The sequence below is a fragment of the Conger conger genome, chromosome 8 (genome assembly GCF_963514075.1).
Source record: "Conger conger chromosome 8, fConCon1.1, whole genome shotgun sequence".
In the NCBI taxonomy this organism is placed as follows: Eukaryota; Metazoa; Chordata; class Actinopteri; order Anguilliformes; family Congridae; genus Conger; species Conger conger.
In genome coordinates this window covers 42,400,388-42,417,384 of record NC_083767.1, presented here as the reverse complement: position 1 = coordinate 42,417,384, position 16,997 = coordinate 42,400,388, and the positions used below count along the sequence as shown (strand labels likewise).

The 16,997-nt window shown below is 39.5% G+C and overlaps 1 protein-coding gene across 1 annotated transcript in view; it reads left to right on the top strand.

The window, feature by feature from the left end:
* The window catches only part of ccdc136b (coiled-coil domain containing 136b), a 40,478-nt gene extending 25,993 nt beyond the window's left edge, over positions 1-14,485 (top strand). The window contains exons 6-9 of the mRNA XM_061250662.1: positions 744-1,041; positions 1,548-1,682; positions 4,479-4,593; positions 7,889-14,485. Of these exons, the coding sequence (XP_061106646.1) occupies positions 744-1,041; positions 1,548-1,682; positions 4,479-4,583 (538 nt within the window). The 3' untranslated portion in view covers positions 4,584-4,593; positions 7,889-14,485. The remainder of the gene's footprint in view (positions 1-743; positions 1,042-1,547; positions 1,683-4,478; positions 4,594-7,888) is intronic.
* The last annotated feature ends 2,512 nt before the right edge of the window (positions 14,486-16,997 follow it).

Genomic DNA, 16,997 nt, shown 5'->3' with positions numbered 1-16,997 from the left:
CAGCTACTTTTTGTGAGGTGCTCTGTTAACTTTGTTTGAAGAAAAGTGAAGATTATTAGTCCATTTGCCAATCTAAAGCTGTCCTGCATTCACTGTATGCTTGTCTTGTAGCCATAGCTCTATCAGTCCTTTGTTGACCTCAGAGGGGATGCCTAAGATTTAAACTTATATTTAAAAACTATAGCCTAGTAGTCAGCCTTTTCCATATCTTAATTCGCCCTTTTCCACATTTCGGTAAAATGTTATCTAAGTCAAATAATGTTTTAAAGAATTAGGTTGTCAAAGGGTAATGCCACCCTAACAGTGTATATCCTCTTTATAATTTCTTACACATAATAACATGTACAGTATCCAGCATTAGTACATACTATACTTTCAGCAGAAGAATGTCAAGTGTGCTCAAATGCATTCATCCTGGCTCTCAGCATAATGCCATACATTAAAAACCCCTACTTTACTGCCACTTGTTGCCTCTGTAATAATTGGGATATAAGAAAAATTCTATAAATATCACAGGTTTTGATATTACTCCCTGAATTGAAGAACCTTTGTAAGTATAATGTACTACTAAAGCATTGCCTTCTTCTCCTTATTTCTTCTTCTTCTTCTTCTTCTTCTTCTTATTAATACCAATAATAATAATAATAATAATAATCATAATAATAATAATCATCGTTGTAGTAGTAGTATTACCATAAGCTCTGCTCTGATGTAAAGATGCACCCACCCCCCACTCTGGGTAGGTCCAACGACGTGTACCTGGCACTGAAGGAGGAGGAGGAGCAGGAGGTGGGGGAGACGCGGGAGGTGGGCGGCGGGTTGGATGACGAGCTGACGGAGGACCACCTGACGGGCAGCTACATGAGCATGACCCAGCCCAGGGTCAACTGCCGCCTGGTGGACGCCTCAATCCAGAAGAACATCTCCTTCGAGGGCAAGCCCGTCACCCCCACCAGCTGGAACGGGGGGTTCGGGGAGGTCTTCTCCCTCCGAGACCAGCTGAAGCAGGCTGAGGAGAGGGCTTCACAGGTGCAGAGGGAGGTAAAGGTCTTTTATCAGCTGCCAAATATCACCGGTGGGTTCTCTTCAAGCCCACCCATAACCCACGAGTGGGTCCTCCTCAAGCCTACCCATAACCCCCCCAATGGGTCCAGACCCTCAGTTTGAGAAGCGTCTTCATTACAGCCAGAGGTGGAAAATCCAGATTCAGAAAGTAAAAAAGTCATTAAAAAAGTTGAGGCAGAACTAATTAGTGGAAGCAGTTGTGTGAGTTAATGGGTGGAAAAAACACATGGCAGGACTTTCTGACCCCTGGATTTTTTTTGTTTTTCTGCTTAGAGCAGAAAATCTTCATTGCCCTTACCATTAATTGGTGTCATTGAACTTACCTGATTTTCCTCTACATTTGCCTGTGTAAACAGGATGTCTGAATTAGATACAGATGGATTTGGATTAAACATTATTCAGTGAATGATTTTGAGATAAGAACTGATTTGGTTTAAAGGCTAATTTGCTTCTCTCTCTGTCTCTCTCTCTCTCTCTCTCAGTGTGATGGGTTGAAGGCGGAGCTTCAGGACCTGCAGGGCCTATACGACAGCAGTCAGCGTGAGAGGGCGGAGCTTGAGAGCGAGCTGCAGCGCTACCGTGATGAGCTGAACAGCCTGATGGGGAGGAAGGCACAGGTGAGGCGTCACAAGGGTCAGAGGTCACAGGTCAGACAGAGTCTCATCAGGGCCGTGGTGCTTTCCTCTCTTAGTGTCTGATGCCATTTCTGTGTCATTCACTGATGGGGTGTACAGTAAAGTGTCCACTTCTCTCAGCCTGGGCTGGGAAAAATGGTTGGTTACTAGTAACAGTTGCCATAGCAAGGGAGTGATGGACAGCAAGGGAAGAGTGCACAGCCATTCCCACTCGAATGGAGATCAGAGGGGAAAGGTCGGGGGAAAAGATCACAGGGTTTCCTGTGGGGCAGCGATCACCAAAATGTGTTAAAACTAGCTGCACTTATTTTTCAGCGTTATGGTAAAATGTTAATTGAATCTAAGCCCTACATGGAGATAAACAATATCTCCAGGTGGTCAATGTGTTTGATTGGTGCAGTGTTTCTAACAGGTGGCAAACAGACATACTGAAACCTGCAGAAGACCATCTTAGCTCACAGTGTTGAAAGAGATTGAAAGGTTTAACATGTTTTTTTCTTACAGGTTTTCCTTTTTGCCTTTGTAACTTGTGCAATATATACTGCTTGTGTACTAATTAATCTAAATAATGATAACGCCAGCCATGATGTCGCTGTTGCATCCTGTGATGTCACACCATCCCTGCTGAATGTGTGACCGCCACTGCAGCGCTGACGTCCTATCGCTAACGTCCTATCGCTAACGTCTTGTCGCTAACGTCTTGTTGCTCACGCCCTATCGCTAACGTCCGTTGCCTGTGCCCTCCCTCTGGGGCCTTAGCGTTTGTGTCGAGCAGCACGTCTGCGTCATGTCCAGATGTCCCTGTCCACCTGGCCCTACGCGCCATTCTGTCACCACCTTATCTATTCTCAACCAAGCGTCCCTCTGAGAAGCGCTGGAATTTAAATACGGCCCTCTCTTTCATCTGCAAGATCTGCCTAAGATAGTAAAAGAATGAACAAGCCATAAAGCCTTGAAGCGAAGATTAGGATGAACCTCACAAGCCTTGCGGAGATGCATCTGATTTTGCTTTCGTTGTTTTATCATCAGTTTCCGTTGAGGTATTAGATATCAATTTTGTAATAAGCATTCAATAAACACTAAATACATTTAGACATTTTTTATTTTGTATCCACATTAGGTGCTTCCACTAGTTGTAACAATAGCAAGAAGAACGACCTGGCATAGTTACCTAACACTAAATAAAGACCAGTGCTGAATACTACCTCATAGCAGAAACTTTATCTACCCTCTGGCTTTAGCAGTTAGCAGTTTAGCAGTTATAACTTTCATATCATTCTCAGTGTCTACATTTGCAGGGATTATCTTTGGCTGCTCCTTAATTTGAGCAGTCGTGAACGTCGGCAGTCTGTATTTAGAGGTCTGAAAGTGCAAAGGCGTAAAAGAATGAAAATTAGGATGAGATTGCTAGCCTTAGGCTCAGTTAACAGTTTTATTATTCTGTAGGAATTATTTCATTTTATTCATGGTATAAGGGCCAAGCACAATCGTAGGGAATGTGCCTCTCTAGTCCCACACCTGTATCACATCACTCATCTGTCCCTCATAGCTTTAGATTAATGTGTGATTAGCCCCTCCCCCACACCATTCTAGACCTCTTCTCCCAGAGTTCTACTGGCTGAGAGGTGGAGCCTCAGCTAATAGGATGGTAAGTGCTTTTGTCATCATCCTAGCAACAGGCATGACAACCACTACTTGGGATCCAAACAAACTTAATATACTTTTAGTATATATAGCTTATTCATCATTCAAAAGAAACATACAGGCTCATATGAGGGACAGAACATTAAAATAATTGATAGAACATTCAATAATTAGCTAAGAATTTGATAACTTTTCTGTAGCAGAAGCTTAGTTATTGTGGTTTAGTACTGTAGTGAAATGGGTTAGAAGTCTTAGAATATGGCAAAAAAGCACAAAAGATTAATTTGAGCTTTTCTGTCCAATTAAAATTTTGGATTGGATCCAAAGGTGCTGTTGCTAGTGAACCTGACATCACACTTTACCAGCAATTAGGAACAACATCAGCTGGGAGGGGGAATCTGGTTGGTGCGGTCAGAGATTCTTTAATGACAAGGTGGAAACCATGACTGTTGCTTCTGTCCTCTCTATGTGCTGAACAACCTTGAACTTTCTATCGGGAGATGCTTTGTGAATGACCACAAGATCTGTGCTACCGTGCTAATGCTAATAGCACATTTCATGGTGGCATTCCTGGAAGCACAGGGCTGATTAAGGAGGCGAAGTTAAAACAGCATTGGTTCCCATCTTGTCATTATCAATCTTTGGAGCTGTCCTAATCACAGTCTTTTTCTGTTTCTCCCCTCCCTACATTGTCTCTCGTTTCATTATTTTGTTGTACCCCTTCATGTATTCTTACATATCCGCATTTGTGTTTATGCATGTACTATACGCTTTTATACCCCACACCACTGACCTTGTCACTCACTTTGAAACTCAACCAATCTGATACCATTCATGATTATCTATCTATCTATCTATCTATCTATCTATCTATCTATCTGTCTGTCTATCTGTATCTATCAATCTATCAAATCATCCATCTATTGTTTGCATGAATTTATTTACCTATTTACCTGATCATGTATTATTTATCTATTACTCTATCTATATACCTACCATTCCATATGTAATTGTTTCTTTTTTGTCTTTTTTGTCTTTTTTTCTCTTGCCTTTTTATTTCTTTCTTGTCCCACCTCCTCCTCCTCCTCCTCCTCCTCCTCTCTCCATCCCCCACAATCCCTTGTTTTTCCTCAGAGCGCCACTCCTCGGTCTGAGCCCCCTGTTCTCTCCATCCCCTTCATAGGAATGATTGTAATAGTGGCCCTGATTTGGTGTTGGTGGGCGGAGCTCTCATCGTAGAGAGGAGAAGGTATGAGTACGCCTTTATTTATCTTCCCAGGGGGCCAGACACTCAGATAAAGATTGGTTCACTTACCGACAGCCTGTCTGAACACCAGACACACAGCTGAAATTGCAGCCCTTCTGTTACTCTGTATAGCGTCTTTGCTAGCGTTTTGCAGTCTTCTGTGAAAAGCACTATACAGATAACATTGAATTGAATTGAATTGAAATAAATGACTGGGTAACTACAATGTAATTATCAAGTAATTATAGTAGCCAGTATTTGATATAATTAATGTTATACAGTAGAGCTTGTATACTTACATAAAGGGTAGAGGCTAAGGTTTGTATAGAGAGTCAGCTGAGGCAGGAGAATGCATATTTTATTGCATGGACTACAGCCGTGTACTGTGTGATAGGCATACTTACAGTGCAGTTACATACAGTGTGATTACATTTGCAAATGGCTGTGAGTACCTTTATAAGCCAGTCAGAGCACCAGTGACTGCTCTGTTAGAATGTATGAATGGATGGGACTGCACATGTTTAATTCACAACTTTGAGAAGACACACAGGCCTGTTTTAAGTCAAGGAGGGAGTCAGCATTCTGTGCATGTTGGCCCTTTGTAGAATCTGGGGCATGGTTTCACACTGGTACTGTAGTAATATTCGTTTCACACTGGTACTGTAGTAATGTTCAGTCTCCACCAAACAGCCGAAACGAAACGAGACGAGACGAGACAAGACGGTTTTAGAACGTTTTTAGAAGAAAGTTTTATCGGCGTCCCGTTTTAGAACATCGGCTCTCGGCGGCTGGCGTTACGAAAACTGAGCATGCCAATTCTTAAGCCCGGAGTTTTAGAACAATTAGTGATTTAGCGTTACAGTTAACTCGGGTCGTCATGGAAACAGTCGCTTACTTGTTTAGTCGGCTCGCGGACGTTTTGAGATTTAAACACGGACGTTCCGAGATTTCTCTAGTCTTGTCTCGTCTCGTCTCGGCTGTTTGGTGGAGACTAGGCTTTACACTTATCTCTGAGTGCTATGTAGTGTACCGCATGAAAGAGCTCATTGCCCTTCATATATCATTTATTCCAGTGCTGGTTTTCGTTGCAGTAAACGTGTCTCCGGCGTTCTGCCTCTGTACCACTAGCACCAAATGCGTTGCGAAAGACACTTAGTTAAACTCTGGAGAGAAATTACTTAGAAATCTGATGCAGAAAGATTAAAATGAAGCTTTGCAATGAAAACAAACAAAAAAACAACAGCTCCTCCTTATTCTATTTCAATGAGACTCGCTGGATTTATGAAAGGAACTGAAGAAAACAAAAGTAAGAGAAATAAGTTATTTAAAGAGTTTCATTTAAAGTTGCGTATTTGATTCTTACTCACCTGTAATATATTCATCTTACGTGATATAGAACTACTGTTACACCTTCTTAAAATCCTCTTGCGAATGTGGTCAGTATTACCCATTTTTCTTTAAATACATTTTTTACATTTCTATATTTTTTACACTCTTGATTAATTGATGATTAATCAAATGTTGTTCTCATAAGCACGAAAACAGCCCACTTCCCGAAAGCTGCGCATAGCCTTCAAATGTGCAGTACCACCAGATAACCAGAAGGTAATGAACCTTCATCTAATATAAACCTTATGTAGAGACACGACCTTATCCATGTCAAAGTGTGCTTTTATAGGTAACTAATTAGGCATGGCTTTCTGTGTACGGCTCTATTTAAGATACAATTTGACAATATTACTGTTTTTATGAGGTAAAAAAAATAAAAACACACACCAACCACGCTCCCTCATGTCAGATGCCCTTTTATTACCTTTGCATATCCTTTAGGCTAAAACAAGTTTAATGATTTATGATTAAATAAAACATTTTAAGCCCTGACTTTAGCTGTATTTTTAAAGATAACCCCTTATCAACAATTTAATGCCTAGAGATCGCAAAAATAATTAGTATTGCAATGGCATTCTCATAAATCCACTCCCTTTGTGTCTTATACTTGCCTTTTTTTAAGCTCTTACATGTCTAATACTTCCGATGGACTAGCAAAAAGTCACGTCATCACTGGAGCCGCTTTTAATATAATAATAATAATAATAATAATAATAATTATTATTATTATTATTATTATAATAATACAAGACACAAGCAGCAAAATGCGCAAAAGACTATGAATCTTAAAAGGATAAAGATGGGCACATATAAGAAAATAATAGTCATAAACTAATATACGTATATCTCTATGAAACTGCGCTGCAATCACGGAAAGCTGGTGAACAGCGAGACAACCAAAAGCTGATGTCTCAACAATAAAAAGTGAGAGGCAAATGCTTCTGAATAATTGACATGGAAAGCAACCCCACTGTTCTCCAGTGAGGAATCAAATGAGGAAATAGCATGCCCATTAAGACTGGTCCCATTCCCACCTCAAACATGCGGACACAACAACCACCAGCACACTGAGTGTAACTTTTAATGATCCACTCCAGTATGTATACTATGTGGATATCGTTATAGGGAAAGAAAACGAGTTGTTTAGCGCGGCCCGTTAATGATAAACATACTGATATTAAACCCACACTCATGGAGGTGTTACTCCCAACAGATTTTAAATGTGGGCATGTTATGTATTGGAATATGTTATTAGACCGTCACCCCCGTGCCTGACACATTCAGATGCGGAAATACATGCCAATGTGCAATCATTCCTGTGGCCCCTCTCCAAATTTTAGAAAGTACGGTTTGAGCCAAAAGGAATAATTCAGCACCGGTTTCCACGCTCGCCTTCAGTGCCCCGCCAAGAGTGTGTGCCAGCCATCAGCAGCTCAAAGCTGGGACAAACTCCCACTCTCCCACAAACTGTTCCTAAATATGGATGAAGTTCAGCGTGGGCCTTGTCTCTGGGTATTGTTAATACCGAGATGGAATTTTAGAAACTTAAGTCTTTGGAATGAAGGTAAAAATTGATGACTTTGGAAGAATGTGTATGATGACAGAAGATTAAAGATGCCATGTTGTTTTTGTGAGAGACTGATGAATGTGTGGAGATGTTTTTACAGGGAGTTCAACGCTTCACCGTTATGCCCATAAATACAGAGTGTTAAGTGCAAAATATCTTAACCCCAAAAGGTCCTAACCCCAGGGCTATAAGGAATGTAACAGCAACAGTGTGTATGTGTGTCTGGTTTTTAATTGTGTATGAGTGCTTGTTTAAGGCTGTGTACAGTTGTATGTATTTGTGTTTTTGGCTTTTGTGTGTGGTGTTTGTGACCTTTGACCCCCCTGCTTCTGCCGTCTCCAGGGGAGTGAGGGAGACTGGAACCCAGTGCTGGTGGTTGCCGTGGCAGCCGCCATGTTGCTGATTGTCCCCGGTTTGTCCAGAGCTCTGTCCTGAGGAGCCCGCCACATACGCACGTCCTACGGTGATGTCACACCCTTCCCACCTCACTCCCATTGCCTCTCACACAGAAGCCCCACCCATTACCCCTCTGGCCCCTGAAATCCTCCACAGAGGGTGTCCACATTTTAAACAGGAAGCAGAAGCCTTCTCTAGTGGTACCTGTTTCTGTGGAGTGGGGAGTACCAGGCTCTTTGAAGATTGGTTGTGGGGACATTAAGTGTGGCTAAGTGTGGTCCCTATGGAACAGGATGGCAGCTGCCTGCAGGATACTGGACATTCATGCTCTGCTGTGTGGTGGTGCCATTCAAACAGAACTGTATCCTCTTCCCTCACTGACTCCTCATCTCCCCTCTCTGACTCTCTGTATCCTCTTCCCTCTCTGACTCCTCATCTGCCCTCTCTGACTCTCTGTATCCTCTTCCCTCACTGATTCCTCATCTCCCCTCTCTGACTCTGTATCCTCTTCTCTCACTGACCCCTCATGTCCCCTCTCTGACTCTTTTACCTGCGCTCACTCGGCAATGCTCTCCACCAATAGGACGGGGAGACCCCCAGGGGATTTAGAGAAGGACATTTAGTTTTTCGCTTTTTTCTCTTTCTTTGTATTTTCATGATGCACTGCTCGGCTACATGTATGTATTGTTTTACTTATTGATTTATTTGCCGTCGTGTGCATTGCTAACTGGAGAAAATGTGCCTCGTGTGTTCTCTGAGGTGTATTAGGAACAATGATTTGAGCATTTCAATATGTGGCAAGTTTGTTTTTAGCCACAGAGGTTAAGGCCAAATGTGAGTTCACCCTACGGGGGAAAGCAGGGGGATTTGAAACCTCTCATTGACGAAAAACCTCTGAAGAGGTCTCTGTGATATGAGAATGTATTCTCACTTTTCTTTCCTCTTGTGAATGCCTTCTTTTTCTTATGTTGATTTTTAGAAGGAATGACGACGATGTTTAACTTTATTATTTTAGGGCATGCTCTGTACAGTTTCAGTAAAGCAAAATGCTGATGTATAAAGTTTAAGTTTATACATGGAAGTTAAATTTGATGTGTTTTGGATGAGGTCACAAACGTATTTGTCTCATGCAGTCTGGGGCAGGGGTCGACAGCCTTGGTCCTGGAGAGCCAGAGATGTTTCTGCTATTTGTTCCATCTGAGCTTCATCCCAACAGTTTGATGGGTTTCAGCTAGATCTAGTCAGCCTGAATATTCAGGTCTGAATGCCCCCAGTGCACGATCACCTCCATTAATTAAACCTGATTAATGAAAATGAATCCAGTGTTGTAGTTATAGGGTTGGATGGAGCAGAAACCAGGACCGCCTCTGGCACTTCAGGACCCTGGTTGCCTACCCCCTGGCAGGAGGGGTGCAAGGCAATACATTACGCCCCACAAAACACACACAATCCTCTCTGATTGGACTGATGACAAGCCACCAATAGTCCACTGTGATAGGTCGTCTTGAAATCTGAGGTTTTGGAAGGTGTTTTCATTAAGTTGCCACTTGTTTGACATTGGTCTTGTTTCTGAAAGTAATCATCATTCCCAAGCCAGAGATGGGAGACACCGAGTGATGTCAGGCCTCTATCTGAAAAAGCTATGTTGTGTATTCTCAGTGGCCTTTCATAATGTGGATAGATGTGTTTTCATTAGTGAAATGGCCTGTATTAGGGTGACTGAGCATTTCTTCATTTTATTGCTAGCAGAGACAGTGGTATAGCACACAGTCTTGGAAAGTTGGATTAATATTTGCTAGTCATGCAATTTATTCTTGTAAAACATAACAATGAACTAAACTGGCATTTTATATTTGATCTCTATTTAATTAATCTCGCTAATTAGGTGATTAGCTGCAATGATTTCTGTGTAAGGGGAATATGTATGCTCAATGCAATCATCTTAAAACATGTCCATTTTTTAATGGAGGTCCACATAATTCCAATGGGACTATTTTTTCTGTGCATATGTGGAATTTCTTGTGTATTTTTGCTGCTTTTTGCTGCTCTTTCATACAGTGCCCTGTAAAATGATCCACACCCTGGGCCAATGCGGAGCTTTAACTGGGACCAGGCTTCATGGTCCGGTGAGACCAAACCTAAGCTTTATGGTCCTGGCGATGATCTGTGGGTTTAGTGTCGGAAGACAGATGCTTCTGCGGAAAAGGGCGTCATACCTACGGTGAAATACAGGGGTGAACCTTTCATGTTATGGGGTTATTTTGCATCTATTCGTCCTGAGGGGCTCCTGTTAATATCAGTGGAATCATAAACTCCTGCATGTACCAATATATTTGGGCCAAAAAACCTGTTACATCCCAGTGCAATCCCCACCCTACCTCAAAGCAATTGGGCTATGATATTATTTGTTTACAAATCATGTTCCCTTTTTTGAGCATGCAATATAGATAATTGTATATATGATTTATTTTATACAGCTTCTTAGCTCATCTTTATCAAGGGTGTGGATGCATTTATAGGGCACTGTGTTTCCTGTGATTTGTTGGCCTTTACTAAATAATCAAGTGGGTGTGCAATATTTTGTGAAATAGATTTCTATTTATTTATTTTTATTCTGGGGTACAAAACCAGGCTATTCCAAATTTTGGCACGATTATGCGATGGTTTATCTGTGTTACACAAAGTAAAGAAATGCATACAGTAACAATACGGTAACAATGTTCCGCTGTAATCAACTGTAATCTTTACATACCGTAATTCTGAATGCTCCACACACTGCAGGTTGGAGTACATCATGATAGTTAAGGGACTGCTCTGGTAGTATGGAGCATAAGTGCTCAAAAAAATGTCCTGATGGGGCTCTCAACTGCTAAAGATTGGGCTCTACAACGCAGCAGTTAAAGTACACAATATGTCCAGCTAAATAAGTCAGGATTCATTGATTGATAAGATAGTCAAGCAATCAAATAATATGATAATAGCTTAATAAAAAAAATAATACAATTACATACTGTATATATTCCGCATGCTTCATGCAATGTGCTAGACAGAAAATGTTTCATACAGTAAATGCAATAATTATCACTCTTCAAGAGGAAGTATATTTTTTTAGCCAAACACTTTTCCCTAAAGCCCAGGTATCAGGATGTGGAAGGGGGACGGAAGTGAGTGTTTAAATGGAAAGATATTTTTTTTGTAAATACTTATTTAAAATGGCATGCTGACAACAATTTTATTTACGAAACATGTCAATACTAGAAAATGGTTATTGATAAAAAAAAATCCTATTATGCCTTTTGTCAAAAGGGAACTATTCTGTGTATAGATATTGCTTAGATGCACAGAAATGATTCTTTAGTTCTCTTTTTTTTTTCCTGTCATAATGTTTTTGAATAGTTATTGATAATTGTACCCTCTCTGTTAGCACATTCTTACAATAATTATGCTATTAGTATTTTGTGAGTAGTAGATGACCATCTAAAACACTGTTAAAAAAACTCTTTCAACTTAAAAAGGTTAGTGTCTGGGCTGCTGGTTGTCAAGTTAAAGTGAACTCAAGCAGACAAGTTTACAGGATTACTGTAGGCAACTTGCCTTCTCAAGTTGACTTGATGTAACATTGTAAGGCAGGCTGGACACTTGGAAACTTTTTTACCGTGCAAAGATTACATTATTTAAAGTTATTTGTGATTTGACTGCTTGCATTACATACCTGTCCCAGTTTGTAGAAGACAACATTGAGTCGTAACAACCTTTACAAAATCCATGCAGATGGCTTAAAAAAAAGTGGCAATTCATATTACGACATTTACAAATTACAGATTTATGTCAAAACAGTACTTTCACCACTCAGATGCATTCAGTATAATGGCTCTCTTGAAAGGCCTCTCTCATCCTCTGCCCAAAAAGTTCTCGAAGCTGAGACACGATTTAGACAGATTAAAAGAACCACCCAGCTGACTCATGACATTGTTACAGTGTTGAAGTGGCGTCATGGTGTTGAGATAATGGTGCTGTGAAGATGTTGTGGGAATGCTGTACAGTATGTGCTGTGTGAAGACCATTTGTTCAGACATAGTTAGCCAGGAACACTAAAGACCATAGTGATGGTCCAAGCTAGGTGAAATGATCAATTTTAAATATTTAGCTAAACCCTAAAGAGCTGTTGATGGTGGGGGTATGATATGATTGGCAGATGCACACTACTGTTTGTATACAGACTGGGCCTGTGTTTAAAAGCCCTGTTTATGGAATTGCTGAGGTGTTCGAAATAATTTGAGGTTGGCTTACTGTAGAATGTAAACTCAGTACAAATACAGAGAATGCCTACCATCCCCATCCCCTCTGATGTCATCTGTCAGGGACCAATGCGTCACAGGGGCCTGAATTGAATCAATCTGTCCTTAATTTTGCCTTTCTGTTAAATGCTCGATTTCAACAGTTACCTAAATTTATCAAACACACCGTTTAATCCTAAACCAAAGTTAAGGCCACATTTTGATGGAATCCAGGCCAGAGTATCTATAGACAAGATTATACAGCCCAGCCCAAGAACATAATGAAAAACAGACTAATCTTATATGTAAAAGCAGGCACTTTGGTGTGCTGTTTAGGCTATGTACATACATTGATTGTGTATGTAAGTACATATATGGGATACAGTATTGCTAGATATGTACTTCCATTAGAATGTAGACTCTTTTAGTGAATGTCAAACATTTAAATAATATTTCAAATGTACATACATAGTGATGTCTTCCCTTATGATTATTTTTCCAACCTAGTCAACTGTGACTTAAGCTTGTATTATGTTTACTTGTGTAATGTAAGGTTCTTGTGATTTTATTTATGGGAAAGTTCATGATAATTATAAAATATTTTTTAGTTTGCATTGTATTATATGTGCTTTTAATTAAATGGTGAAATTATAAATTATTTATGTATAATTGCAGTCTTGGAAATTGCATCTAAAGTGCTTTATATTAAACACAATAGTTTATTGATACTGCTTATAAAACAAATATGTCATGATAACCGGTTTAAAATTAGTAGTATTCTGATGCTGTGAGATTTTAATTTGAATGCCTCTACAGTGATTTTTGCACAGAAACGTTTAGAAGCAGCTATTTTTGCATGTTGGTAGACGGTAGACTTTGCATGCAGAAACATTGCTTGTATATGTAGTCGCTATGGTTGTGTAATAACTATAGCTTCTATAGTCAGGACATGGTTAGTGTGATTGCATTAAAGCTATAGTTGTGTAATAACTATAGCTTCTATAATCAGGACATGGTTAGTGTGGTTGCATTAAGACTATGGTTGTGTAATAACTATAGCTTCTATAGTCAGGACATGGTTAGTGTGATTGCAATAAAGCTGTGGTTGTGTAATAACTATAGCTTCTATAGTCAGGACATGGTTAGTGTGATTGCATTAAACTGTGGTTGTGTAATAACTATAGCTTCTATAGTCAGGACATGGTTAGTGTGATTGCATTAAACTGTGGTTGTGTAATAACTATAGCTTCTATAGTCAGGACATGGTTAGTGTGATTGCAATAATGCTGTGGTTGTGTAATAACTATAGCTTCTATAGTCAGGACATGGTTAGTGTGATTGCATTAAACTGTGGTTGTGTAATAACTATAGCTTCTATAGTCAGGACATGGTTATTGTGATTGCATTAAAGCTACTGCATGGACATTCTAATACTTCCAAAATTCTGAGATTGAAACAGAGCAATACTTCATCTATTTATATGTGTATCTGTGTCTATAGAACTTAAATTAGAGGTATTCTAAATGCTCGTCCCGTTTGTTTTTGCCGATTTATATTTTCAACCCTTTTGAAATGTCATTATGGCTTATTCTAGATATTTAGCATTTGATTTGTGCAGCATGACAAAATTGAATTAAATAATTATTCATCCTCTTTTACAAAGCTACAATCTCCAAATAATTTGTGTTTTGTACTCAGGACGTCTGTGTCCCCAAAAACAACCCAATATTATACCGTGTTTGGAGTCAGTGAACAGTAGACCCTTAGAGGTTTGATTACAGCAAGAATTCAATTTATCTAAAATCTCCAGACCCCAGCTTTCCCCCTCTTCAATGCTCTGTTCAGAACAACTGCAGATGATGATAATCCCATTTCAGATGTAGCTCAGATCAAGAAACTTGTGTGAAGCATACTGACTGTATATGCATTTATTCTGTTCTGTGGTTAATACAACACTGAAACAACAACAAAATAGACCATAAGCACTTAGCTTCTCTGAGAGTGCTTTTGCCGACCTGACTGTTCTGTACGCACCCTAAAAGCTCAAATATATTGAGAGACTGTTGTGTCTGTCTGTCTCTGTAACATAAACCAGTTTGTACTGTCAAGTGCTCTTTCAATTGTGTGTATGGTTTCTAAACATGTACTTTGCTTTCCTTTACTGATAGGCTTTGTTGTTTCAAAGAAAATTGTGAGTATTTTAGTAAAAAGAAAATGTATATTTTGTAAAGTATTTGAAAAATAAAATACTTTATCCTTCCTCTTATTTATGTGTGAGGCTGTAGAATGTTGTTGCGAGAAGATACTATTTACAAGTATCCCTTTCCTTGGAAAATGATGGGCCAGTGGAATCAACCTCATTTATATGGAATAGGTGGTGAGACGGCTCTCTCTCTGAGATGTTAGACACTTCACCTGACAGCAAATTTGTGAATAAAGATGAGATATTTTCCTAGCAGGGCAATCCTTCCCTGCTGAGACCTACAGATACATAACATGAGTGTCAGCGAATTAAAAAATCTATTCCAAGAATGATTCTGAATCTTTTAGATAGGGTTTGTCCTAATTAAAGTCGGTAATTAAGTCTACAGTTATTCTAAATGAATAATGAAACAAAGGGCAGCTTTGATTCACAGGCGAAAAAGATCATCAGTTATCTGTAGGCCTTCCCCCAGAGACCAGGGCTTGGTACTAAATGGGCTTTACCATGTTAAAAGGAGCAGTGACGTATAGAGTGAGGGCTATATTTTAGCCTCCTATAAACTGCCTGTGGCTCTGACTCAGTGGCTAGGGGTCTACAGTTAGAAGGAGAGGCTCAGGCCCTATTCTAAGTGTCTGTGACATGGTCGCATTCCCCCAGACCATTCCTGGGTGAGCTCACCCACCTAACCATCAATAGACACAGAGTGTGAATGAATGGGCTGAGGACACAATGGACTCAGTGATCTATGCTCACAAACATACACACACACACAGACAGCAAATGTATCATCTCTGCTCTTTTAAAACATTATCATACGCTTGCATTGGTAGTAAAATGATATTTTAAGATACCACATTTGCCAATTAAATTCTCCCTCTCACATTTTCCCCTCTATTGTAATAATTGGATTGTAAAGGTAGATAATGGGCAATTGGGCATGGTATTAGGCTACATTGTAATTGAAAGTTGATGCTAACAAAAAAAGATACTGAAGTGTTTTTTGCTGACGTGCTGTTAATTATTGTTCATATTAATTGATGAAGGATTAATACGTGCCACGCCTTGATAATAATTAGGCTTATGTTTTACCTGGAGCCCAGCTTTAGAAAATTATAAATGGGAACATGCATGCATTGGTCAGGTGACTGTTGTCACAGCAATGTTACTGTGTGATGAACCAGTCTACTACCCAGGAAGTGTCCTCTAATGTGGAAAACAGCCCACAATGTAAAGAGTCAATGAGTTCATCCTGTGTGAACAGAGTCATAGGCAGAATGCCATATGTAGAAATGTAAAAATACCTGGCCACAAATTGAAAATGAGAGGCTATAGTTGATTTGCCAGAAAAACAAATACAAGTAAACACTGATGAAATGTAATATTGCTTTGTAAATGGTTATAATTATACTCTCTTAAGTACCTCCTCCCTGCATTTATTTCCTCATAAAATATAATACTTGCAACTATTAATACATGCATGGAATCCATAATAGTACAGATAAATTTGACCTCTGTATCAAAATATGTCATGTCAAAGCAAACAATAATTGTAACCTTTTTGTATATGCACACTATATGGAATATTATAGTATAAAGTACAGATAATATTTTCTAGATACATTAAGACACAGAATATCGAGAGAAACCATACAGTGGTCGAACTGCACGTAGGGAGGAGGCAGTAACTGATATGATGTGATATATGGAACACAATTTTACAGTACAATTTGTTGTTTTTATCTTTTGTCATATTCTTGTAGGTTTGCATTGTTCTTGTTGTTGCTGTATCAAAGCATGCTATCTTCAATGCAGTATGAAACGATAACATATTCTGTCATATCTGACAGGTATCATTTCCAAACATTTCCCTACAAACATAAATTACAAAGGCTGTTTTCAAAAGACAAAAATGAGCTAAACATGCCATGACAAAAATACCCAGGGTTCTCAGTACTGTACCAATTATAATATGCCCCGATTGAAAGGTTTTTGCGTTGCTAAATATATTTCATGTGACCATGTTGTATAGAAATAGCTCATTAATGAGGAATGTATGTTTGTGGATTATTTCAAAGAGGATTCTAAAATAAACAAAATCCAACACAAGTAAACAGTATGACGCAAGTTGCATCATCATGATCACAGTCATTATTACTATTATACTTATTATTACTGTTGTTGTTATTGTTAGTATTATTATTGTTATTATGAATTCACTTCAGGAGCATTTGACGTACGACTCCCTGTCATATCCTACATGTAAAATAATTGAGATAACACACAGCGAAGGATCCCAGTTTGGTTTATTTGGTGCGTCACTTTCTTTTCCGGGATCAATTGTTAAGCACGCAGGAGCCTCAGTCACTTCACACTTTTACAACTCCAGCCCCCCAAACCGAATTTGGTGCGCCTAAAAATAAGGTAAGCAGTTCCAACTGCAGGGGGTCCAGCCAATCGCTGTCTCCGTTATCCTTAGTGCCCAATCGTGCGTCGTGTCATTATCGCCGTAGCATTAGGCAAGTATCTATCCTAAATTGTATATGGTCATAGCAGGGCATTCCAGGGAATCCAGGCA